Consider the following 26,815-nt stretch of genomic DNA (forward strand, 5'->3'; position numbering starts at 1 on the left):
TTCCAAACCAATCCCGAGCTGGGTCAGAGGGCAGATGAATTCTATCCCAGTAAGCAATGGGCACAAGGCAGAAACAATCGCTGAACAGGGTGCGGGTACATTGAAGGGTGACCATACATACCCCAGGGCTAATTTTAACATCCTACATTGGATTAAGCATTTCTGAGAATGTTGTAAGAGTTTTGAAATACATTGCATAAATTATTGATCTTTTATTTTTATGGCTGAATAATTATTGAGGGCTTTTAAATCATTTTGTGTTATATTGCATCTGCATTCAAGTGCTTATAATTACTATGTGATCATTAGATTTTTGCAGAGCTTCTCGATCCGTCTTGTATGCCTGATAAATGACCCTAATAACCCTTTCATGGACTAAAGACCACTTATACAGCGAAAATTCTCAGCTAAGATCCAACAAAGATTTAATTGCTTAATTCTAAGTAAATGAAGGCCAGACAGTTGTGATGATTGCTACATAATTGTGTCAATATTGTGAGGCCTGAAGGTGCTGACTTATTAAATGCACGTAAAGCAATTAACAGTGTTAGTGTAGTTTGTATGATTATGTGCCAGCTGGGGATTTCAATGACTATAATAACATTTCAAAATACACCTCAATAATACATTTCTCTGTCATCACTTCTGGGGAGACCACACTCATAACAAAAGTCAGATCTGCTAGAAATAACATTATCTATTAGTTTATAGAAATATGATTTCCTAGCCAACTTGACATTACAAAATATTTGCTAGTGTCATATACTGCCTTCAGAGGTACAGTGGTACTTTGGTATATGTCCGCTTTGGAATGAGTCCAACTTGGCATACGCCCTGTTTGGACAAGAAAAATTTTGCTTGGTGTACAACCATTGTTTGGAATACGACTCGCGTGCTAGAACACCGTGCGCTACCCTTGTTTACCTCTCGAGACAAAGTCACGACTGCCCACGAGCGTCAGTTCTCCAGATGCTAGCATTCAGTGAACAACCTGCGCTATAAGTCTGTGAATTTTCACATGATTTTGTGTTTTTTTTTGCGTAAATTTGAATTGATTGTTGAAAAGTATGAAGGTGGCATGCGTATCCGGGACATGGCTGCTGCATACCGTATGCCGAAAAAGACGGTATCTACGATTGCGAAAGACAAAGGTGTTATTAAAAAGTAAAGTGAGGTTAAATTTTCATTTATTTCATCTGATTGCTTCTGCATTTATGTATTTTAGTATTAAGCAGTGTTTAAATTATTTTATACAACCCCATCAATGTATAATATGCCAATTACAATAGGATTTTTTTTCGTGTGAACGGATTAATCATTTTCCCTTTATTTCTTATGGGAAAAATTTGTTTGGTATACGTCCTGTTTGGTATAAGTCCAAGGATCTGGAACGGATTAAGGATGAATACCGAGGTACCACTGTATGTCTCTTCAGTTCAATCGACTGACTGCAGGTTATTTTGTATCTGGCCTTGGATGGAGGAAACCAGCTAGGGAACAATAGTCCAAATGTTTTTCGTTGAGGTTCTGAAAGTGGTTGCACAAGTCTACCTCCAATAGAGAAGGAAATGCATGACGCATAAAGCCCACAATTGAATGGTCTGATGCTCATTTTATGGACCACGTATAGTCCTTATCGATTTTGAGTTACAGATGGGGTACAGGACATATGTTATAGCCTAATCGGTCAAATGAGAACACATTTTCGGGTGACCACTGTGGCAGATGGCTTGGACACCTATGTGATGGAAGGACCGGGGGAGAGGACATGATCATGGCAATACCTCACCCGGAACATGAGAGGGCAACGCCCCTGGATTGCATTGGGGCACCTGGACAGTTCTGGAGCACTGGACCCCAGCACTTCCACCACACCCGGGACTGCTGCCGGAAGAGGATCACAGAGCTTTTGGAGCACTCCTGGGTGCACTATAAAGTAGGCTGCCTCACTCCATTTGAAGAGGCAGAGTCAGGAGGTGGTGGACAGGCTAATTTGTGTACCTAAGAGCTAAGCTGTCCCAGTATCTGTTCCTGATACTTCTTAAAGGCTGTCAAGGCGTCTAATTCATCATCTTCTATCAGTAGCTTCTCCCAGATACCCATAACTCTTTGAGTAAAGAAGTTCTTCCAAGCGTCAGACTTAACTGTATTTCCCCTAATTTCCATTAAGAGAGAGATTTGAACACAATGAAAACATTAACTCTTGTAGACAGACCATGACTGAGATTGAGCCTTGTTCTGAGTACTTATTTCCTTATTCTTTTCATGTTATTATGCTTTATCCTTAATATTATAAGTAGCTGTGCTACCCTTCTAAGCCGCATTGAAATCTAAATAATCAACGTAGACCTCAGCGTTAAACATTTGCAAAACAGTGTGTCCATCTGGTTGCTATGTCTCTGTTACATACCATTTGGGACAGGATTTGTAAAAATCAGAGCTATTGATTGTGATGCACCGTCCATTGGATAGCACAGACGTAGCAACCGGACGAACATACAGTCTTTTTTAAGGGTAGATGAATGCGAGGAATTTAAGGCAACAGAATTAGGTAGCCAGTTTGTTGAGTTATATGGTGCATATCACATTAAACTCTCTGCATTTCAAGATATCATATGTCTATCTATAATTTTCTGCTGTGAGAAGTCACCTTTCCAAATAAATAATTTACTTTCTTATGAAACAGACTATTTCATGAACAGAAGAGCAGCTCAAGCACAACTGGTTGAGCACATTTCATGCTGGTTTTGAGAATTTTAATTATTTTCTTAATTTTGTATTGTTTAGCTTGCATTCTTCATTCTTTCAGGGCTCTGAATTGTGTGAAACATAATGGCATAATGGGTAAATGTCATGACGGGTATGATACATTCACCAAAAGCCTTGAATTTGAAGTTACAGGGTCTGGCAGGCCATTTTCCCCTCTATAAAAATAGGCCTTTATAATCACGACTATCAACTCTTTTGTTGTTTGCTTGTGGTAATATTATTTTTACATGTTTTTCCTCATCTCACATTTTCTATGGGCAGCGATGTCTGTCTTGTGGCTGTGGACGCAGTGCACTGTTGGGAAATCTGAACATCACCGCCCTATGACTGCTGTGCGCAATGTGCGTTATGGAGTATCCAACATTAGGGAAGACTATAGTAGGAAACTCAAGGAGTACTCAAGCAAATAAAAACAAGCCGAAAAAAAAAAGGTCTTCAAAATAAGATTACTGGGTTTGAATATCACTTTGTTCTGGCTTTGAGTTTGGTTTGTCCTTGTAAACTGGTGCTGCTTTATACAAAGATTTTATGAATAGCATTTCAGTATGACTTTGAGTTTGGTTTTGTCATCTTATTGTGGTGAAATATAAAAGACATGTCAACCTCTGTGACTCTGTTAATGACCCTGACGACGTCTCCTGCTTTGCACTTAAATGAAGATACTTTTAAAATCTCTGCTGCTTGGTATATCATCTACTCAATAGGAGATTTGCATTGCCCTATACAAATTATCATTGTTTGTTTGTTCCTTTAGGACTGTGATTTTGCACATTGATTTGTCATATTTTGGTACATTTAATTTGTGAATTACCATATCTTTTGTTTGGTCTGTTCACATTGGAAATATATCATAATAGAATGGTTAACTAGTGATGAGGAAAATGATTTTGTAGCAATCCTCAGCTTTAACCTTAACCCTAACCCTAACCCTAATTCTCAATAAAAGTGCAAAATAAATTGAAACACTAGAAGAAAGGTATTTAGTGCCTGTCTTGAAGTGTTTTCATACATTTTTGCATGCTTGCACCTGTCATTTAGTATTTAAATAAATATTTCTAGTAACTAGGGTGGCACGGTGGTGCAGTGGGTAGCGCTGCTGCCTCGCAGTTAGGAGACCTGGAGGTTCGCTTCCTGGGTCCTCCCTGCGTGTAGTTTGCATGTTCTCCCCGTGTCTGCGTGGGTTTCCTCTGACAGTCCAAAGACATGCAGGTTTGTTGCATTGGCGATTCTAAATTGTCCCTGGTGTGTGCGTGCATGCCCTGTGGTGGGCTGGCGCCCTGCCCGGGATTTGTTTCCTGCCTTGTGCCCTGTCTTGGCTGGGATTGGCTCCAGCAGACCCCCATGACCCTGTAGTTAGGATATAGCGGGTTGGATAATGGGTGGATGAATACCAAACCATCCTTTAAAAGTTTAGTTACCAAAACACAAGTGATTGTTACATATTCCAGTTTTGTTATTTATGTAATGCTTCATACTATTTAGAAGATTGGATAATGAATGGATTTCTAGTACCTAGTTTTTCTGAATTTTAGTGTGTCTTTGACTGGAAACTATGCAGCCTGTCTCATTTGTAAAAAAAACCGACTGCACTCCTCTATGGTGATGTGAACAAGAGACATAAAATAAAACTATTTTTAAATTTTGAACTATAGTATAACTATTTTACTGGCATGCAACAAGATATATGTGCAATAAAGAACACAAAGGAGGTGTAAATGAGGTTTTACATTTTTACTGTTTTCCATCCAGAAAAAACTGTAAAGCCCCCAAAAACCTTTATTAGTGACTTGCCTGATTTAGCAATTGCTAAATCTCCCGCAAAACTAATTTTAATGTTAGTTTCACAACATACTTACTTGTTGCACTCATCACTATAAGTAACTATTTGGACTATGCAGAGTCAAAAGGTGAAGCAACTTTTAATCAGCAGCATGTTTTTGGCTATTAACATGTTTGTTTTCTGGTGCATGCTAGTTCCACAGCTAGAACGCAGTTCACTCTATATTTTCTTTATATTGTAACAACCTGTCAAGTAGAAGAATGAATTCACAAGTCCCACCTCTCAAACGTAAAAGATACCAACCATGTCGTTTGACAGCTTTAGCTTTCACAGTCCTGACTTCTTTATCTTTACCATGGTCATCACCCCTCTGTATAGGGTGGTCAAGATCTAATTATGTAATTTTCATTATGCTATAACCTATTAAGTTTATTACATAGAAAATCACCCGAAAAATCCTAGACCATCGAGAAGTGTGCGAACTGATGACATGAAGAATCGTCTTTGCGCCGAACTGGAATCGTCCCCGCATAAATCAAAGTCATCCAGACGATCTGAATCTGCATAATTAGATCTGGACCACCCTGTATACAGTCATTCTTGACGATGAAGGTCTAATTGGCCTCAGACAGACATTCAACACACATCCACTCCAAGATCCTCCCAAGAACACCCTCATCCGACTGACAGAACTGGCTGTTACTCTCAATGCCTGTGATAAAGGGTACTAGAAAAAGACCTAGCTACACCAAAGTCTGTGTTGGCCGGGCGGAAGAGTGTTTCTTTTTGTCCCATCTAGTATCTGTATCGGACCTACAGTATATAAAAAATATATTGATGATTGTATTGGTGCCGCCTCTTGCTCTAGAAATCAGTTACAGGAATTCATTAATAATTGAATTAGTTTCAGTCCATCTCTCAAATTTTGGATCAGCAGTTCTACCACAACTCTGCCATCTTTTATTCAAGGATTTAAAACTACAGTTTGCTTCTCTACAGCTCCTTCTATCCCTGGTGTACTAAACACTCTCCACCTGTTTCACAGTTCCTTAGACTCCACTGTCTGTGCAGTGATGAGGTTGACTTCTGTCATGTAGCACTCCAAATGAGGAGTTTCTTCAGTGATAGAGGATACTTTTCTCATATTGTTGACAGGACCCATCAATCAAGCTAGGAATAGACCTCGTAACATTCACTCTCAGAGAAACGCTAATAATGAAACCCATGTGTCACTGGTCCTCCAATTCCTTTCTTTTCTAAGCCTCCCTTGATCTTGACCACCTAGCATATAAAAATGTATCATCCACAGCTCATGCAGGAGAGCAACATTCCTCATCAGGCACTTTGAGCTGCAATAGGGACTCGCTGTGTCTTTAGCAATAATAACACCAACAACACCTTCTTATCTGTTCCCTCTGGTAAATTCAACAGTAAATAACAGCACTGTTGCCAGTCTAAAAACTCATTTACTGCACTTCTTGTAGAGCGTGTCCAGCCATCTACAGTACATAGGCGAAACAGAGAGACAGCCAACAAATCATTTAAGGAAAGACATTAGAGCGATTAACATCAAAGACCTTAGACAGCCCATTGTAGAACACTTTGTTTGATCATAGCCACAATGATATCTCTGGCTGTGTTCTTGCACTTGGCTTCAAAGACACTTTTCAAAGATAAACGGAAAAAAAGCTAAGATCATTCTTAGCCTGGGATTTTATATTTACTCAAATCTTAATGACTGACTAAGTTGTTCATTTCTCCCTTCATCTTTTCTAATGGCAGCTTTTTCTCAGCCCTGGTTTTGTTTCACCACCATATCTATCTATCTATCTATCTATCTATCTATCTATCTATCTATCTATCTATCTATCTATCTATCTATCTATCATATAGTGCCTTCTTAATCTATCTATCTATCTATCTATCTATCATACAGTGCCTTCTTAATCTATCTATCTATCTATCTATCTATCATATAGTGCCTTCTTAATCTATCTATCTATCTCTCTATCATATAGTGCCTTCTTAATCTATCTATCTATCTATCTATCTATCTATCTATCTATCTATCTATCTATCTAATAGTGCCTTCTTAATCTATCTATCTATCTATCTATCTATCTATCTATCTATCTATCTATCTATCTGGTACCTGCTCTCCTTTTCTGTTGCACACCTGACGAAGGCTATGCAGTCATAATGTTGTGTAATTAACCATCTTTCCTTATCAGTGTGGAAATAATTGTTACTTTTTTTCCTTTGAATACAACAGTGTTCAAATTATTAAAGGCGTATGAACAGCGAAAAAGAAGCCCTCAAGAGGAAAAAAAAGGTAAACTGTCAAATTTACTAAAAATACAAATAACAATTTATTACAATTTTTTGTCAGAGCTTTAGCCACCTCTGGTTTAAAAAAGAAATAATATAAAAATGATGGAAGCAAACATAGAAGGAACCAGCACTCTCAGTACAAGGCCCATTTACAAATAAAAAGTTTACAAAGGACACGGAGAAAAGTTTCCGACAATAATTCCTGTAGTAGTTGTGAGGGACGGCCAGCAGTTCAGTCCAGCCGGGACGTCCCTGAATGAAAAGAATGGAGGAAGGCAGCCTTTTTAGGGCACTGCATCTCCCGGGACGCTAGGTGGCAGCTCCCCTGGACAGCAACGGTTCCCCGGATTTCCTCAAAGCATCCTGGGACGTGGAATCTGTTTCCTCAGCCCTGTTGGGTGCCGCCAGGGGGAGCTCACCAAGAACCTGGGGACTCCTACTGTTACAAACAAGCTGGAAGTACTTCAGAGTCATGAGGACAGAAGACCGCAGTACTTCCGGGCTACTTGAGGAAGGATGATGTGGCATTTGACCTGGAAGAGGAGAAGGAACACTTCCGGGTCATGGACTATTTAAAGGACTGGTGAAGACCCGGCAAAGTGAGCAGGAGTTGGGTGGTAGAGTGACGGAACTGCTGGGAGTGGAAGACTGATTATTGATATTGATTATTTGTATTTATTATTATTATTACTGGAGAATTGTGGCGAGTGTGGTGCTTTGTGCACTGTATCTAAAGAAAGATATTCAAATTCTTCTTGGTGCTTTTTACAAGTGTGTCTTGGATGTCTGTCTGGTGGGTTTCACAGGGCAACAGCAACCCCAACCGTCCACATAGTATAACACAGTACTCTACCCACAGTCGCTCACTAACTTGTATAAACACACCTCTTTATCATTCAGTTTATATGCATGATTCTCATTTTGCAGCTTTTCTGCTTCTTTCACCAATGGTGACATTGCAACATAAGAAAATACATGCATAAAAATTTTGATCGAAACAGGCTATTCAGGCCAGCCCAGGCCATCGATCAGAATTCACCCCTAACTTTTTCAGTCGAGCTGAAATTTTAAAGTCCCAAAGTTCTACATTGCTTTGCAATTTATTCCATTTATCTGTTGCTCTCTGTATGAAAACAAGACAATTCAAATGCAAAATAGGTTTTTATGTTCACATCTTTACCAACAGTATCCAAACTTACTAAAATTTGAAAATTTAGCCAATAATTAATTTGAAGGATAGTGATGGTCATGACGGACCCTTTCCATCCTCATCATTTTATAATATCAGACTGTTAGACTTACTGACAAAAGAAGTAGGGATACTCAGACCTCTACGCATGTATTGACACTCAAAGTGCTTTCTCCGAAAGAAACTTTTTCTTTTCTAGATAAGAAGAACAACTATGAACTGAAAGGACCAAATCTGGCCATTCAATTTTTGGATTACCAAAGTAACAAATAAGAAGCAGGGCATCTGACAGGGTTGATGCGTCCAGAACAAACATATCCAACAAAGAGGCATTTCAGCTCCAAAAGTGCTAAACCTCAAGTAGCATTCAGTTCAATTAGCTGGCATTTTTTTTCTCATATCCACAAGCCAAACCAAAATCTTTAAAGAATAAAAATAGCATTACCTCTTTTAAGCAGCCCATGAAATTGTTGCTGACCGGGGAACCTGGTAAGTCGGCTGTACTTGGACTCCCACCAACATAGAAGAAGTCATCCGATCCCAGCATGGTGTAGTCCTCTTGCGTGTAACCAGTCGTTGTCCGAATGCCATCCACTGAGATTGTGACCTGTTCAAAGAGAGCAATGAAAAACAATGCCCAAACTTGACCTTCAAATACTCAATTTGTTGATTTTCCTAGGAAGTTTCTTCTATGGTTATTAACTTTTTTTCTTGTCTAGTTTTTCTTCTTCTTTTTTTTTTTTTTTGCTTCTGCTTATTTGTTTAGAAAACTCTTAAAATAACTGCATTCCATTTTCCATCAAGAATTTCCTTTTTTAACTGATGGGAGAGAAGGGGAACCACTGCCACGTAAAGAAAATAATTTAGTCATAAATGTATTTTCTTTATCTATGTCAGGCAAGAAAATGGAAGAGTTATAATAATTTAACAATATTTGCAATTATTGCTTTTTATGTTTACTGGGAAGGGAGATGGGAAGGTTAGTAAAATCCACAATCTCATGTTTATGCTGTTGAAACCAATTAGTATTAACACTAAAACGCATGCACCAAAGGGGGATTATTTCCATCAAATGTAGTAATATTACATGCCATGGTTTCTGTAAAGCTCAACCATGGAAGAAAGAAATAATGCTAATGGCACTGTAAGCAAGATTATTTCAAAAAAAGCAAAAAAAAAAAACTAACAAAATTAGTAAAGCATGCATGTGCCACACATGAAGACACTCAGGCAGAAACAAAATGAATGGGAGAGGTTTAGAAAGTACACAACAGTGCCTTCACTCACATGCAAAAAATAAAATGGGGGTGATGGAAGGGGTTGTTGGGTGGTGGCTTGTGATCAGAGGTTAAGCGAGTTAAAGTGTTAGTGGGGACAGGTTAGGCTGACAAGGGGACGGATGGAGACAGGTGTAGGAGAAGCAATAATGTCTAGGCATGCCATGCACAGAGAGAGTACTGAAAACAACTGACAGAGCTCCCGCGAAGATAATAAAGGCAAGCTCCTGCCAGTTCGCCTACAGTTGTCGCCAAAGAGAAAACAAAAAGAGAAAAAAGAAAGAAAGAAAATGCGGAGGCTTTGGTAATAAGCTGTGCCCTATTATGATCTGAGCTATCCTCACTGAAGAGTAGAAGAAACATAAAGAAAAGAGAAGAAGTAAAAAAAAAAAAATTGAGAGAGTTGAAAAGGCATGGTTAGAAACAAGAGGAGGAGGAGGAGGAGGAGGGAAAACAAAAAAGTGAAGAAAGCCAAGAAATACCAACCCCATTTCCTCTTTTTTTTTTTTTTTTCCTTGGGTAATGGTGTCTACCATGAAACAAAAAAAAAAATAAAAGGAGGGAAGGGAAGGGAAACACACGGCAAACCCAAAAAAAGACAATAAGAATGATATCTACCAGACAATGTAGTTTGTTTACCATAGCGTGTCCAATGCCTGATTGCTTTGCGGAAAAGGGGGAAGAGAGGAAATTAAAAAATTGTGAACAAAACGATTGTTAATAAAAAAAAAAAAAAACAATGATGAATAATCAGGGTGTTAGTACATTAGTTGGTTAGGTATCGGTTAGTAAAAAAAATGATACATTCCATGAATGATTAGTGTTAGTTACTTAAGGCATGTCAATTAACAGAGAGAAACGGAGAGACAGAAAGAGAGAGAAGATAATGCAATTGTATATCTAAAACAGAAGAAGAACCCCACTTGAGAGCTTTATTTACGGCCTTTTTTTTTCTTCTTTTTTTAAATATATATATATACGGGGTGACACAGAAGAATGGGAAACTTTTGAAAAACCCAATAAAAATAGAAGAAATCCAACAAAAAAAATTTTATTGACAGCAATTGAACCACTACAACTTGCCTTTTAAGAGACAGTAATCCAAATTATCAATGTCTGAAAATTACGACCTGTAGATGGCGTCCTCCTGTACGTATGCATTCTTCCAATCTGCCGTGGGCTCTGTAAGACTGAAACGCGTACAGCTTCGATATTCTGTGCAGTACGAGCACTTCTCGGTCGTCCTGTCGGTTACTTTTTTAGAGCAGATCCAGTCTCTTCAAAGTTTTTAATCCAAGTTTTTATCGCGTGTTTCGAGGGAACCCGACCATGACGCCCTAAGTTGAAAAAACGTCGGAACTCCCTCTGCGTACCTTCCAAATTATCATTGTTTTTGTAAAACATTTTTATGGCGAAAGCACGCTGTTGACCCTTCCACTGATCCATGATTACTAAATGGCGAGATTATTTACAGCTCAAGGTCCCCGTTCCGCAGTGCTGCCAACTGTACATGGCTGCCACTACGCATTTCAAAAGTTCTCGTTTTTCTGTGTCACCCTGTATATATATCATTCCTTTAAATACCCCAAATGTTTTTAGATTTAAACAGCCAGTTTCACAAGACAGAGAAACTACACAAATATACTGATTCCAGAACAGTTTAACAAATTGTCTAACAGTCTATGCTATTCTAACATCAAGCAAAAACAAGATCACTGCTCCAAGTATTCCAGTTACTTTCCTTTGCTTTGGACTACCTTTCATATTGTATAGCTCAGTAGGTCTCATGGATGCCATTTATGAAACTCAATAATTCACATGGCATAGGGAACAATCATATTTAAGAAATGAAAAGCCAGGCCAACATGTACTCACTGTGGTCCCAGTTATAATATTGCATCCCAGGGTCTAACCAGGACCTCAACAGCTCATTTCCGTATGGATCAGGCATTTCCCTTAACGTTTTTTCTCATATCGACTTTCAACAAAAATCTCATCTTAAGTGCCTATGGGGAGAAGCTATTTCTCCTTGTTTTTAATTATTGAAATATCCATGGCTTTGTACAGTGATTTGAGCATTTTATGTATTAAGATTTTTTTTATAATTTGTAGAGACAAATTTGGGTTTTCCTAACTTGATTTTGAGCATCGTTTTTATGTCTGTCCCTAGTGTTCGTGCGAACACAGTTTCCAGCACCAAGTATCGAAGACGTGGAAAAACAAGGTGATAGACATTTTTATAAAGTATCTTGGCAATACTACTATTACTTGCCAAAAATATTTCGAAATCTGGAAAAGGGATTTCTACACAATAAAATGAGCACGTGAGACAGAAAACCCCAACATTTCTTCATAATCTACTCGTAATCTAAGGCATACAACACTGCAGCAACATCTAAAATGGTTTGTTAGAATGGACAGCATAATCAACACAAATTCAAAGAAATAAATGACTCTACACCAAATGTAGGTGATTATAAAATAAACTTTGTCAGAAACGAGTCTTTCTTAATCACAAGACGTCTGCTCGGTGAATATCTTTCCAGGAAATGTTTAAGTATGAATACATTTTCTGCATGTTTATCCAAGGCATAGTCCTAACGGCCAAAAACAGGAGTATAAAACCATAAAATCTCAATTGGGCAAAATAAAACGGAAGATATAAACATTGTGAAAGAGATCTAAGATCTCAAAATTGGTTAAAAATGCTGTGAGAAATTGTTTCAAAGAACAATATAACCTTTCTTGTCTGAAAGCGAAAAATAACTATTTGATAGAAAATGTCACTGAGCATTAGTGTTGCTCCAAGTGACCCCTGGTTAAATACAACCACAGATATATTATTTCCATTAGTATGAATAATGTGAATAGCATGCATGAGTTAGGATAAAATAATAATAAGCCATTTTGAGAATAAGAGCATCTCTTGTCAAGACTGGGCGTACAAACTTTCGTAGTGTGTAGTTTGATAATTTGGATGTACATACAACCCTTCTGATCAGTGTAGTGAGGTGCATCAAACATACGTAACTTTCCTGAGAGACGATATGGTTAAGATGCTCATCAAGATATTATTCTGCTAGTATTTTCATTTATTTTTCTATTGACAGACTGACTCCTTCCTAGTTTTACTTGTATAATTTGAGTTATGAGCGCATTACATTTATTTTACCCTTCTTTGAAGTTAAATAACAGACTCAAAGATACTTCCAAAATTTGACTCATATGTAACAATCGCAGGGTTATGAGAAATCCCACTATTCTTCAGCATGACTACTACAGAGTCAACTTTGGAGGTAGCAGTTGAGTTTTTCACTTACACTGAAGATGCTAGCAAAACTACAAGGTGGTCCAGATCTAATTATGCAGATCCAGATCGTCTGGATGACTTTGATTTATGCGGGGACGATTCCAGTTTGGCACAAAGACGATTCTTCATGTCGTCAGTTCGCACACTTCTCGATGGTCCGGGATTTTTCAGGTGATTTTCTATGTAATAAACTTAATAAGTTATAGCGTAATGAAAATTGCATAATTAGATCTGGACCGCCCTATACATTTTAAGCTTTACATATAAAAGACTTGAATTCTTCAAGCCAGTGTAAAAATATTATTTTATGCACAAGCTTAAAGATTTGAGGCTCGTGAAATCTCACTACAGGATTAGAGAAATTCACAAATTCCACAGCAGAAGAACTCAGAGCCAGAAAGACGGCTTATGAAGAGTTTGACATCTTTCATCCCAGAAGCAATGACCTGAACTTCACATGCTACAACCAAAGTATTGTAAGTCATGTGATTAGTTTAATCCTTCAAAGACATTACAAATGACTCTTTGGCTGAGTAGCCCGGTTAAATGCTGCCCACCTATGGAAGCATGGTCTTCTGCCTAAAATACTCACCAGATACAGTCAGCTTGGCCTTAGACAGAGAATGGTAGGAATGTTGAGATGTAATAGTCTGAGAAAGAACTTTCTACACAAGACTCTTTTACTTAGTCGTAGTCATATACCAAGCAAAATGGTGTAAATAAATGAACAGAAGGAAACACCAAGTCTGAGCCATGACAAGCTGAATACAACTTGCCTTAAAATTAACTAAATTGTTTTAAAACCCTGTAGATGTACGCAAGCAACGTAACAATGAAAGAAAGACGCTGCTTGCTTGAAAAGGGTGTGGCTGAGAGAAAGAATAGAATAGAAATGCTCTCTGAAAATGGCACACGATAATGGCACCACTTGCTTTTTTCCGTGCTGTTTTTTGCAGTATCTAACTTAAAAAAAAAAACGTTTGTAGTACTTCTAATTTCATAAATAAGTAATTTGTAAAGATGCACCGACACAAGTTTGAATATCGGTTTAGCTCATAATCATTTCTTGAAGTGGTTTTGTTAGCAAATGGTTGAATTAATCAGTATAAATTGAATGTTGTGTAGCAGAAATCAGCTGTATTGACCTGCTGTGTTCCTTGGTTTTCATTCAAATATAATTCACCCAGTGTACCTATTTAAGAATATCTTTGTAATAATCAAGGTCGTAATTGCAGGGTGAGATGATTGGAAACATATCTTTGCGCTGCATACGAACATGCTAAAGTGAAGCTGAGGAGAAAAGTGAATTATAGCAGGTTATGAAGTTATGTTCACTCGTGTTATCCTCATAAGTTGTGTTGAAAACACTGTATATGTCCCAACCGTAAAAGACACAATTTACTGATTTACGTTACAACACAAAAACAACTGATATCGCGTTTTGATACACAGGGGAAAACAACAAGCAATAAGTCATTGTAGCTATCCTGTAGTACAGAGTGAACAAAGTTTACAAATCACTCCTTTTTGTTTTTATTAGCATTTCAAAACTGCCCCATATTTGTTGAAATTGGGGTTTTACTTTAGTGACAAAATTGATGCACACAAGGTTGCTGCACCCGCCATTGATATTTAGTTCTGAAAATGCTCAAAATGCTGATAAATTCATTTTCCTCATGTACATTTTTGTTCAATTAAAAAAAAATGGAAGCAAGTTAAACTATTGTTTTAAACGGATAAAGCCAATTGTCCCTTCAAAGACATGCCATGCTAACAGGAGATAGCAGTCAGAATGTTTCATTGTAAAAATTGGCCTCCAAAAGTACACAGTATCACTGTTTTGTAAAGTATGCAACCAGTAAGAGGGCAATGTCGTAAAGTATGCAACCAGTAAGAGGGCAATGTCGTAAAGTATCCAACCAGTAAGAGGGCAATGTCGTAAAGTATGCAACCAGTAAGAGGGCAATGTCGTAAAGTATGTAACCAGTAAGAGGGCAATGTCGTAAATTATGTAACCAGTAAGAGGGCAATGTCGTAAAGTATGCAACCAGTAAGAGGGCAATGTCGTAAAGTATGTAACCAGTAAGAGGGCAATGTCGTAAATTATGCAACCAGTAAGAGGGCAATGTCGTAAAGTATGTAACCAGTAAGATGGCAATGTCGTAAAGTATGCAACCAGCAAGAGGGCAATGTCGTAAAGTATGCAACCAGCAAGAGGGCAATGTCGTAAAGTATGCAACCAACCAGTAAGAGGGCAATGTCGGAAAGTATGCAACCAGTAAGTAACCAGTAAGTAAGGGCATTGTCCATTAGGTATAGAATATAATTAACAGCTACAATTTTTTAAATGGTATTATTTCACCAAAACAAAAGAACTGCATCCTGTGCCAGAACGGAAGGCTTGCATTGCCATCCGCACCTGTTTATGTAAATATAGACAGAGAGGAACGCTTTCTCTGGGAAGACGGCTCTGACACAGCATGTCATTCACAGTTTAAAAAACAAGATAATTGTTTCTTTAATTTTGTGAAAGTAGCTCTTGCCTGGGTGATTTGGCAACATTGTCATCACTTTTAAACATCTGTACCCAGACATGGTGCCCTCTTAGAGAACACTAAGGTTTATTCACTGGTGTGTATATAAAAGACAGGTGATACAGAACTTTGAAATAAATAAAGAATAGCAAAATACAAAATTAGGTGACATCTAAGGGTGATAAACCCTGTGATTCCAGTGAGATGAAAATGTTCTAATGGAATGGAAAAGAAGTGGAGAGCAAATGGATGGAAATTATTTTTATCAGTGGGGAAATGTCTAGTTCTTCTACAACTAATTTTAGTTCTACTAAATAAAAATAGATTGTTTTATTTCTTAAACACACTGTGTCATAGACCTAGACATAATTAAGTTTTATATAAAAGAGCTTGTTTTAGAAAAGAGATAGTTAACTTCAAATGGCACATAAAAACCAATTCAATTGGCATTTTTCATTTGACAGTCCCTATGAGGAACAATGTGGCTAGCCTTTGCTCTTAGGCCTTCAGTGTCGGGATCAAATTTATTTGTTTTTTCAAATGTGATTGGGTGGAATTTGAAAGATTAGTACATCACATTTTGATTTCTAATTTGTGCTTTTACATTTCAGCCACTTACAGATCTCCACAAAGGCAACAATGCATTGTCTTTCTCAGCTGGTATTTAATTTAAAAAGTGACGCTTGCTTCATTTGCACTTGTATATAACAGCATGTGTACATAGACCATTAGCAATTTCAATTTATTTGTTTTATTTCCACATGCTTTTATGGATTTAAATACTATAATGCTATACATGTTGTTTATGTTTTTTAGTTTTTAGTTTTTATTATATTGACAACTGTGTTTTGAATCCATGCAATTCTTAATTTGAATTAGCTGCTGCGAAGTATTCTCTAATGCCTATAGTCCTGAAAGGGATACACTGGTTATAAAATTAGACATAATCTACCAGATGGATAAATGTCTACTGTCCTGTGTTTAAAAATCATGTGAGAACACTATCTGTGTAGAGTCTGTCCAAGCTCTGTGTGTCGGCAAGGGCTTTCATCAGGGTGCTTGAGCTCTCCTTCCACATCCCCAAAGACACCCTGCTTAGATAAGTTGGTGTTTCCAACTGGCCACATTTGAAGAATGCCTTTGGCTTGCTGCTTTTCTCCTGAGGCCTTCTGTTTACCAAAGATGCTTGAAAAGACACCCTTTCTACTTACATGGTGTCATATCCCCTGGGATTGTTCCCATAGCAGAATAAAAGAGACTGTCAATGGATGTGTTGATTTTCCTGTCATTAGATGGTGCCTGATGCATCTTGTACCCTTCTAGTGCTTGTTTTGCACCTGTCAGCCAAATAACCAGTTTAAAATGCATAGCATATATTTATATAATTAAGATACTCTTTTTTTTTTTTTTGCTAATTTGTCATAGGAGAGTTTTCTTTTTCAGTGTAATTCAACTGCAGTATATAAAACAGTCAATCAGCACAGCATAGCATTAAACAAGAACAGAAGAAGTAGAAAACACACTGCATTTCTGCAATATATGAGTTATAACAAAAAACTGCAGTTTACACTTGGTGACTTAAACTAGCTTATTGCTCTTTAGCAGCATATTTATAATATGATGTTTTGCTTTCAAGTTTATCTTTTATTTACACATGGGGACAAATAAAGTTCTATCTATCTATCTATTATATAGTGCCTTTCATATCTATCTATCTATCTATCTATTATATAGTGCCTTTCATATCTATCTATCTATCTATTATATAGTGTCTTTCATATCTATCTCTCTATATATTATATAGTGTCTTTCATATCTATCTATCTATCTATTACATAGTGCCTTTCATATCTATCTATCTATTATATAGTGCCTTTCATATCTATCTATTTATTATACAGTGCCTTTCATATCTATCTATCTATCTATCTATCTATTATATAGTGCCTTTCATATCTATCTATCTATCTATCTATCTATCCTCCACAGCACACTGATATCAAGTGTTGCTTTAACTTGCTGCCTAAGTATTGTCAGGGATTTTCTATTTATTTAATATCACTGGTCTGCCTCCTATGCAAAAAAAATCAGTATACTTTATAGACTTATTTATGCTGAATCCATTTCTGAATTTGGAAGTTCTCTACCACAAACTGTTTATTGAAAAAACATCTTTGAAAAAAAAAAAACATTTTTGTAAGAAATAAGTTTCTGTATATGTTATGCCGTATGTATTTTTCATGCTCTGAATATTATTTGAAGCATATTTTGAGCTTCTACTTACTCATTTTGAACTTTATTTCAGTTGGAAACAACCCAAAATTTGATAGACATTTTTGCGCTGTTAGTATTTGTTTCTCTCTTTCTTCTTATGCCTCCGTAATAGCCAGGAGTGCATTTTTATAACATCAGAAAGACGCCTTTTTATTGTTGAGAAGAGAGAAAGCTGTTGTTTAAATGTTTTCTTCAGAAATATACATGGCCGGGTTGATCCTTCCATTTTCCTGACCACAAATAAAAAATGGTGAAGGATTTTAATAATTCAAAGCAGACGTTTCCTCACATTAGCGAAGCAAAAATAAAAGAAGACGTCTTCATTGAGCCTCAAATCTGAGAGCCTTTCAAAGACACGTAAACTGTACAAATTTGAAAGACAGAGCCAGGAAGGCATTTTGAAACAATTTCCTTGAGAATACAAATTCAGAAAGTATGAGAAACTAGTTGAGGAGATTCTCTCTTCCCAGCTAGCGCTTGAGTGTGACGTGTCTTTTAAAAATCCATTTCCTACACTCTCATTTAGATTTTTTTCCCTCAGAAAATGGGAGCGGTCTTTAATAAACAATGGCCTCACTTGTAGAAATGTTATAGTGGAAAGCTGAATGAGTCTGTGTTACCAGACATGTGTTGGCCGTTCCATCACAAAATATCTTTTGAAGGCTAATAAGAGGAGATAAACTTTCAACTGACTACTTTTTGTAACTAATAAGCATATATAAACAATATGTTTAAATGAGCCCTGCAGTGGGCTGGCGCCCTGCCCGAGGTTTGTCTCCTGCCTTGCGCCCTGTGTTGGCTGGGATTGGCTCCAGCAGACCCCCGTGACCCTGTAGTTAGGATATAGCAGGTTGAATACTGGATGGATGATTGAAGTGGCCTTGCAGCTAGGAGACACAGGTTCGCTTCCCGGGTCCTCACTGAGTGGATTTTGCACGTTCTCCTCATGTCTGCGTGGGTTTCCTCCCACAGTCCAAAGACATGCAGGTTAGGTGCATTGGCGATTCTAAATTGTCCCTGTGGTGGGCTGGCACCCTGTTCGGGGTTTGTTTCCTGCCTTGCGCCCTGTGTTGGCTGGGATTTGCTCCAGCAGGCCCCCGTGATATAATGGTTTGGATGATGGATGGACTTGTCAGACCACAAAACTTGAATCCACCGTGCTGCTTTCCATTCACTGATGAGAACGATCCTAAACAAGTCAGTGATGCTTCCGGAAAGTGCCGTGGACACAGTGGTTGTGTGTGTGTGTGTGTATGTATGTGCCCTGCCTGGGGTTTGTTTCCTGCCTTGTGCAAAGTGTTGCCTGGGATTGGCTCCAGCAGACCCCTGTGACCCTCTAGTTAGGATATAGTGTGTTGAATCATGGATGGATGGATGTTCAAATTAAATTTTTTTAAGTCTAAATACTTCATTTTAAAAATATATGGTCTTTTTCTCTAAAATAGTGCTTTCATTTTAAACCTTCATGATTAAGCAATGTTGTTGCCAGAACTAGATTCAGCACCCTCAAATCTATAACGAACAACTAATATTTTTATAGAGAATACATTGTTTTTTTTTTCAAACCAGTGTATTCGTTTGAAGCTCTGATTCCTTTATTTGTACCAAGGTACCCAGGGAGCACATCACGCCGGTTTAACATCGAGCTGAGGCAGTATTGAATGCAGGAGTATTTATAATTCTTGGCCATTCTATGGCCCTCAAATCAATCAGTACATCGCATAACTTCTTTTGTTACAACTGTCAGTCCTAGGCAAATACAGTAATTCTGCTAATCTCACTGAATTCCATGACATGGCCTCTGCAATAAAGAGTCTACACTTTAGTGAAACGTAAAACTTTGTAATCTGAAATATACTGCATCTCTTTCAGTATATTAGAGCTTCTTAGACTGCATAGTAACATGTCCATGACAAACCCCATTATTGGTAAATGCAACCCTGAATTCAGACCTCGCTTTATGGAAAAGCAAACCTCTTAGCTTAAGACAAGGAACATCTTTATAACTTACACAGCTGCCATTGCTCATCTCTTCCAATATTTACAATGGCACCAACTGTGAATTCATTGTACATCTGCATAGGTCAGAGTTATAATTCATCGGAAGGGTAGAACAAGCTGCCAATCTGTCAAGAAGTTTACGACTTCTGAAACAAATGTGCCTAATATTATGTTGATACACCCCTTCTGCTTATGAGATGGTACACTAATGTATAATCATCTGGGCCTCACTCAGAGTGTACACTAATATAACAGCCCTGTTTTGCTAATCACTTCCAGTACATAGGCCATTTTACCAGTGATGGAGATCGATATAATTTAGCCGGATATTGCAAATTCAGCATTTTAAATTATCTTACGTGGTTACAATATTTTGATATTCTGAATATAGATGTATTACATATCTACTTAACTAATCACTAATTTACTTCATACAGTAGGAACGACCGAGAATAAAATTAATAATCATATCTCCCACTTTCCAATGAATGATATTTGAAGAGTAGTGAAGATTCATGTCTACCATGAAAAAATCAAAATGAGGCATCTGGATAGAAATTGTTGAAGCTTACAAAAATATCAGCAATAAATAAAATACATAAACATGAAAAGTTATCTCACTGTGTCCAGCTTTGCTGTGCGTTTATATTGCAGCCTCTTAGTCTTGCATCTACTGTGTTTCTGTTAACTTCGCCTTACATACTCTTGATTGGTGGTTATACAAATGTGCAGCTTCTACCAATGCAAAGCTCATCTTCCAGTCCACTCGAGGGGCTGTCCACTCCAATTGCTGCTTCTCTGTATTTGGCATTTGGATACCACACTTTGGGGACTGATTGGTACAAGACAGTCAGTCTTTCCTCCTTTATATATAAAAGCGTATATTAGCATATACCACTAGTGGCATGTTTATCAAATTATTAACCTACGGCGTAGGATCACATTTTATCTATTTGTTTATTTATTGTGTTGTTTTAGTTTAGAGCAGGGGTCCTCAATCACAGTCCTGGAGGGCCGCAGTGGCTGCAGGTTTTTGCTCCAACCCAGTTACTTAATAAGAAGCACTTATTGCTTAAGCAACACTTCTACTTCACTTCAGTTGTCTCGCTTGTTAAGATTTTCAACCCTTATTGCGTATTTTTTGCATTTACACCTGAGTGTATTTATCATGCACTATTGGGTTGAATTAAATACTTGGAAGGAAAGTGAAGGACTGAGAACTGCTCGTTCATTTTAGCCTTCAAATCAGGGGTGTCAAACTCCGGGCCTGGAGGGCCGAAGTGGCCGCAGGTTTTCATTCTAACCCTTTTCGTAATAAGTGACCAGTTTTCACTGCTAATTAACTTCTTTTCTTTAGCCCTGTTTTTAAGGATTCACTCCACTGAATTGATTCTTTTCTTCATTAAATGACAGCCAAACAGAAATGAGACGTGAAACAAGCCAACAGATGACCAGCTAAATTGGGGCTTCAAACTCCAACCCAGTTTCACTCCAAACAGTTTCTTAATCAGATGCTGATTCTTGATGTTAATTTAAGATAGATAGATAGATAGATAGATAGATAGATAGATAGATAGATAGATAGATAGATAGATAGATAGATAGATAAGCGTAGTTGGCTGGATTAGATAGATAGATAGATAGATAGATAGATAGATAGATAGATAGATAGATAGATAGATAGATAAGCGTAGTTGGCAGGATTAGATAGATAGATAGATAGATAGATAGATAGATAGATAAGCGTATTTGGCAGGATTAGATAGATAGATAGATAGATAGATAGATAGATAGATAGATAGATAGATAGATAGATAGATAGATAGATAGATAAGCGTAGTTGGCAGGATTAGATAGATAGATAGATAGATAGATAGATAGATAGATAGATAGATAGATAGATAGATAGATAGGAAAGGCACTATATAATAGATAGATAGATAGATAGAAAGGGGAAGAAAATCTAGGATATGAGAATGACTTGACATGGCAGAGTTAAAGCAGTAACAAGCCATGAAATTAAATTATTGGCAAGAATTGCTTTCTAATTAAGCAACTGGGTTAGAACAAAAACCTGCAGCCACTGTGACCCTCCAGGACTGTGATTGAGGACCCCTGGTTTAGAGCAATGCAGGTCATTTTAAAAATTCAAACAAAAATGCAACTTGAAACAACAATTCTCTTGTGCGTGTTTAGAACCACCAGAATGACTTTGCTGAAGATTCCCCTGCAGTTCTCACAGATTCACTACTTCTCATTGATGGATACAGTAACAGGATAAAATTCAGTCTTCAAACACCATCATCTTTGTGATGGCGTCTGACAGAAGACTCTGTTTGAAGAAGCAAAGAGTGAAGAAAAAATGGGAAAAAATCAGAAGGGAAATTGGTGCTCTTGGTGCTCAGATTAATCAAAAGAAAATTAAAGGAAATATACACATAAAAAAATGACGGAAAGTTAAAACCCAGATATAAACCATAAATAATTAAAAAGTAAAATAAGAAGACATCAATCAGAACAATAATCCAAAGAATATGAAGAAAAATATAAAGGAGAGATTTTGGACATAAAATTAAATAATAAATAAATACACACATACATACATAAATAAATAAATAAACAAAAATGAGGACTCATAAAAGAATCAATGGCAAAATAAGTGTTTTTAAAAAGTACAGTTATGATTAGGACAACGTTTAGGTCTAAATATTGTCAGTCATTAGCTGGGCCCTGCTCGCCAATTTTGCGCGCCCCATCATCAGCTTCAATCATTACCTGCCGCAGGTTGCGCGTGACTTTAACTTCGTGCCACGCGTTGTCGTTGAATTTGCCATTTACTTGCTCTACTAGTGCTTCAAATGCTCCAGATCCAAGGTTTATGACGAGAGACACTGCTCCATCCTTCATGGCAAGGTTGACATAATCTGCTGACTTCCCTGTGTGTAGGATGAGGCCATTCCGCTGCCAAGTTTTGAAGAACAAGGTGATCTCATCGCTGCTGCTCTGGATAGGATTTTGCGAAAGGTCATAGCAAAAATACTCCGATCCTCTGAATGTGGCAACATTATCCTCCCTTGCTGTAAGAAAATGGAGAAGAACAAGAATTGGAGTGAGCCAAAGAATAGCAAGGATCTTTTTTTAAAAAAAAAAAAAACATTTCAGTCCCTTTAGAATTTGCAGTTTATCAAGTCAAAGGTCAAACATTTTGAGTCAGTGAAAGAGGTTAAGGCATATACGGTAGTTTACAACCTCAGTCTGTATGAGCTGTTTACACATAATTTGAAGAAGTTTAGAGAAGGTGTTTCACAAAAAATGATACCGTCTAACACAATGGAATTACAAATTACAAATGTAAATATTTGCCCTTGGAGTTTAAAATGTGCAGGAAAATGTGAGCTGAAAATGAAAATAAAAAAGTGTCTAATTCACAATATTTGAAATGAAATGTATACTCAGTTGTGTGAATCTATCTAGCATGAGGCAACTATATTACATGATTGATCTACAAATGAACGCATTTTATTTATTAGTTTAAATATTAAAGTCTAGTTAGAGCCACTGGACTCTGTCCTTTCATGACAGTCAGAAGAGTTTAATTATTCTGTTTATCTATGAAAGGCTAGTATCAAATTCAGACAGTCACTTATTAACCCACTTGGTCCTGAACAGGGTCATGGGGGATGCTGGAGCTTATACCAACTAGGAGTAATGGGGGGCAAGGTAGGAACAAACACTTGACAGGGTGCCAGACCATCGCAGCCCGAACACACAAACAAAAATCTCAGGCACACACAATGGCCCATTTAGTATTACCAGTCCACCCAACCTGCTTGACGTTGGGGCGAGGAGAGAAACTGGAACACCTGGAGGAAACCCACGCAGACCCGGGGAGAACATGCAAACCCCATGCAGTGAGGACGTATAAAAGTCAATCCTGAGATATCTATCTATCTATCTATCTATCTATCTATCTATCTATCTATCTATCTATCTATCTATCTATCTATCTATCTATCTATCTATCTATCTATCTATCTATCTATCTATCTCTCTATCTATATAGTGCCTTTCATATCTATCTATCTATCTATCTATCTATCTATCTATCTATCTATCTATCTATCTATCTATCTATCTATCTATCTATCTATCTATCTATCTATCTATCTATCTATCTATCTATCTATCTATCCATGCAACACTACTGAAGTAAGCACATGGGCACCAGCTCCCGGTGAAGCACAGTCAATAACAGTCTTTCTTTTCTCGCCCACAAACCACACAATGACTGCTAATGTCACTTCTAGTTTTGCCCTGGAGGTTCCACCTCTTCTGTTGCACATCCATCCATTAATTATCCAACCCACTCTATCCTAACTACAGGGCCACGGGGGTCTGCTGGAGCCAATCCCAGTCAACACAGGGTGCAAGGCAGGAAACAAACCCCAGGCAGGCCCACCGCAGGGCACACACACACACACACCAAGCACACACTAGGCACAATTTAGGACCTCCAATGCACCTAACCTGCATGTCTTTGGACTGTGGGAGGAAACCCAGGCAGACACGAGGAGAACATGCAAATTCCACGCAGGGAGGACCCGGGAAGCAAACCCAGGTCTCCTAACTGCGAGGCAGCAGCGCTACCCACTACACCACCGTGCATCCTATTTAAAAAACATCATTCCTGGAAGTCAGAGTTCATTTAGGGAACTATTACAAACCAAAAGAGAGCTCCACTGCAGAGAGCACTTTGAACCGTTGTTTCCCGAGAGGGAGGGATGCATTGAGGGCTGACCTAGCGTTTCTGCGAACAGTTTTTCTTGCACTTCTCTTTGACTTTTACCCAACCTTAAATGAGGGTCACGAATTGTCCCCAACCCTGTATCATTCCCCTGTTGTTGTTCTTGTTAACACTTGTTAGAGGGTCTTACAGGAGTCTTATTTATCCATTGTTGACAATTAGCCAAGATTTTAGAATATTTATTATTAATTATGTGTTAATTCAAAGTGGAAAAAAATGAAAATAAATGGATATAGAGTAAAATGCAACTTGTTATTAAAGTATGTTTGCCTTTAAATTAAGCAAAAAAAAAAAAAAATCTAACAGAATAGTATTTTAATCATAACATTACAGAAGGGAAAATAAGTTGTGTATGTTTTTCCCATTATAACACATTTAAGCATATGCATTTTCATTTAAATAATATAAAAGTATAATACATATTTTAATACCAATCACATTTTGGATGATTGGTAAAATCCTGACTTATTTCAGGAAGACAATATTCTAATAAAGAAAAAGGGCAATGGATACAAGACAAACAAAAAGAAGTATGTAAAACTTGCCAAAACTATTTTCATCTGTTAAAGAAGACAGAAGTATTCCAGCAACTTAACTATCCTTAAAGCTTGGGATTTCCTCCTAAATCATTTTGAAGTTCTAGCCTCCATCTAGCGTAGCTCTGTGTGTGAAGAAAGCTCTATAATGAATATTTTTTCAACAGCGAGTCCAAATACTTGACTGAAGGCAAAAATGAAATTGTGAAGTGTGAAGCAACATTAGATCTCAATATACTTCCGTATCTAACACAGTTTGCATGTGCTGAGCTGCTTTATCAGTTCTGCTCCAGCACAATTAAAGTTGTTTGATAAGGTCGACCATAATATCATTGGCTTTCTAAGCACGTTCACTCTTAAAGACATTTCTTCAGCAGTTTAATCTGCATTAAAAAGGTGTGCCTTTTATAAATACAGTATAGAGTAAAACATTGGGGGCACCACTGAGCCCCAAATCCCCAGACACATCACACTAAACAGTCTCAGGTATAAAATCAATGTTTTTATTTCACAAAATATCTTATATACAGGTCAATCCACAGCCTTTCAAAAAAATGGCCACTCCTCCCTCTTCCACCTACAGGTGAGCTTTGCCTTCTGCCACCTGACTCTCTATATACTGTATACAGTATATATATATATATATATATATATATATATATATATATATATATATATATATATATATATATATATATATATATATATATATATACTAGATAGCCAACGTCTGCCATAGCATACGGCGGTGTAAGAATAGGAACTGAAAATGGTGAGAAAGGAATTCAGAAATCAAGAAGAAAAATACTTCTTGAAAGACGCAGTTGTGAATATGTGTTTTGCTGGAGACGACAAATAATGAGTCGAAAGATCTAATCTCAGAAAGAGCTTGAATTTAAGCTTCACCACCATAAACTCCAGATGTTTCCATGTATTGATAGTACTCCTGAATTGTTGTGATAACTCAACTTGCGTTGGAAAAAACTACAGAAAGAATGTCTCCAAATCTGTCCCAATGTGATGCAATGAAATCTACTGCCCTATCTCGTAGTGAGAGTGCATTGCCTTCGTCAACCATTTGTGTTAAGAAATAACCCACTGATAGGAACAGGCAGTTGCTGGATTTCGGAATACAGATGACATTGTACAAAAACCTGTTGACGGAGAAGATACTGTCGTTCATTTTATAACAAAGGCTTAGGAAACAACCGTCGCAGTATAACGAAAATAGCAAGGAGTGAGACTAATTGCAAGGAGCACTACCATTGTCAATGGTCGAGAGAGTACCTTCCTGTTGCAGTCTGTGGAAAAGACTCCCAGGCGCAGACATGGCCAAAGTGAAAGATCATGCGGTCAGGCTAGATATCGGGCGGTGACGAGACACCAATGGGGTCATGAGAGAGGAGCGGGGAACACGGTAGTCCAAAGGAGGAATAGGACTCGAGAAAAGCAGCATGGGGGTGTATGGTGTATGGCGTGGGGAAGGGTTTGGAAGAGGACGAATAGAAATCAAGAAATACCAGGTTTGAAGAGGAAGCAGGATGAACCAGAAGAGAAACATATATAAGATATATATATATATATTTGCATAGTTTTACAGTCAAATAATGCAAAGAGTACGCGTCACGTGTTTCGCCCTTATTTTGGGCTCATCAGGCGTACACACTCCACTGCATTATTTGGCAGTAAAACTATGCAACATTCCATGATCTGCTTCTCACAACTGAAAGAGGGCCCCGTGGCAGATGTTTGCTGAATGGCAGACCAACCACATGCGTTACCTGGTAGGTAACCACCCATACAATCAGGTCGGGACTCAGACTACGAATGCAATGAATATATATATATATATATTTATATATAGTTAATTAGAGAATTAAAACACTTTGTTCTTTAGCTATGAGCAGATTTAACTTTTTGAAAACGAAAAAAATATTTTTTGAGAAATAAATTATCTAGGAAGATATACAGTAAGTGAGAAGAGCAAAAGATTTATAATTTCATTCTGAA

General features: G+C 37.6%; 1 protein-coding gene across 16 annotated transcripts in view; it reads right to left on the minus strand.

The window, feature by feature from the left end:
- The window catches only part of nrxn3a (neurexin 3a), a 1,597,612-nt gene that overhangs the window by 1,236,190 nt on the left and 334,607 nt on the right, over positions 1-26,815 (minus strand). For 10 of the 16 annotated variants that reach the window (XR_005631328.1, XR_005631327.1, XM_039741969.1 and 7 more), the window contains 3 exons: positions 22,241-22,542; positions 9,986-10,009; positions 8,515-8,676 (listed from right to left, as the gene is read on the minus strand). Coding sequence is in view for 13 of the 16 variants with exons in the window: in XM_039741969.1 (XP_039597903.1) it covers positions 8,515-8,676; positions 9,986-10,009; positions 22,241-22,542 (488 nt within the window). In the remaining 3 variants the exon portion in view is untranslated. The remainder of the gene's footprint in view (positions 1-8,514; positions 8,677-9,985; positions 10,010-22,240; positions 22,543-26,815) is intronic. The other 6 variants (XR_005631329.1, XM_039741967.1, XM_039741965.1 and 3 more) reach the window with 1 other exon arrangement.

This window comes from Polypterus senegalus, chromosome 18 (genome assembly GCF_016835505.1).
Source record: "Polypterus senegalus isolate Bchr_013 chromosome 18, ASM1683550v1, whole genome shotgun sequence".
NCBI classification, from domain to species: domain Eukaryota; kingdom Metazoa; phylum Chordata; class Cladistia; order Polypteriformes; family Polypteridae; genus Polypterus; species Polypterus senegalus.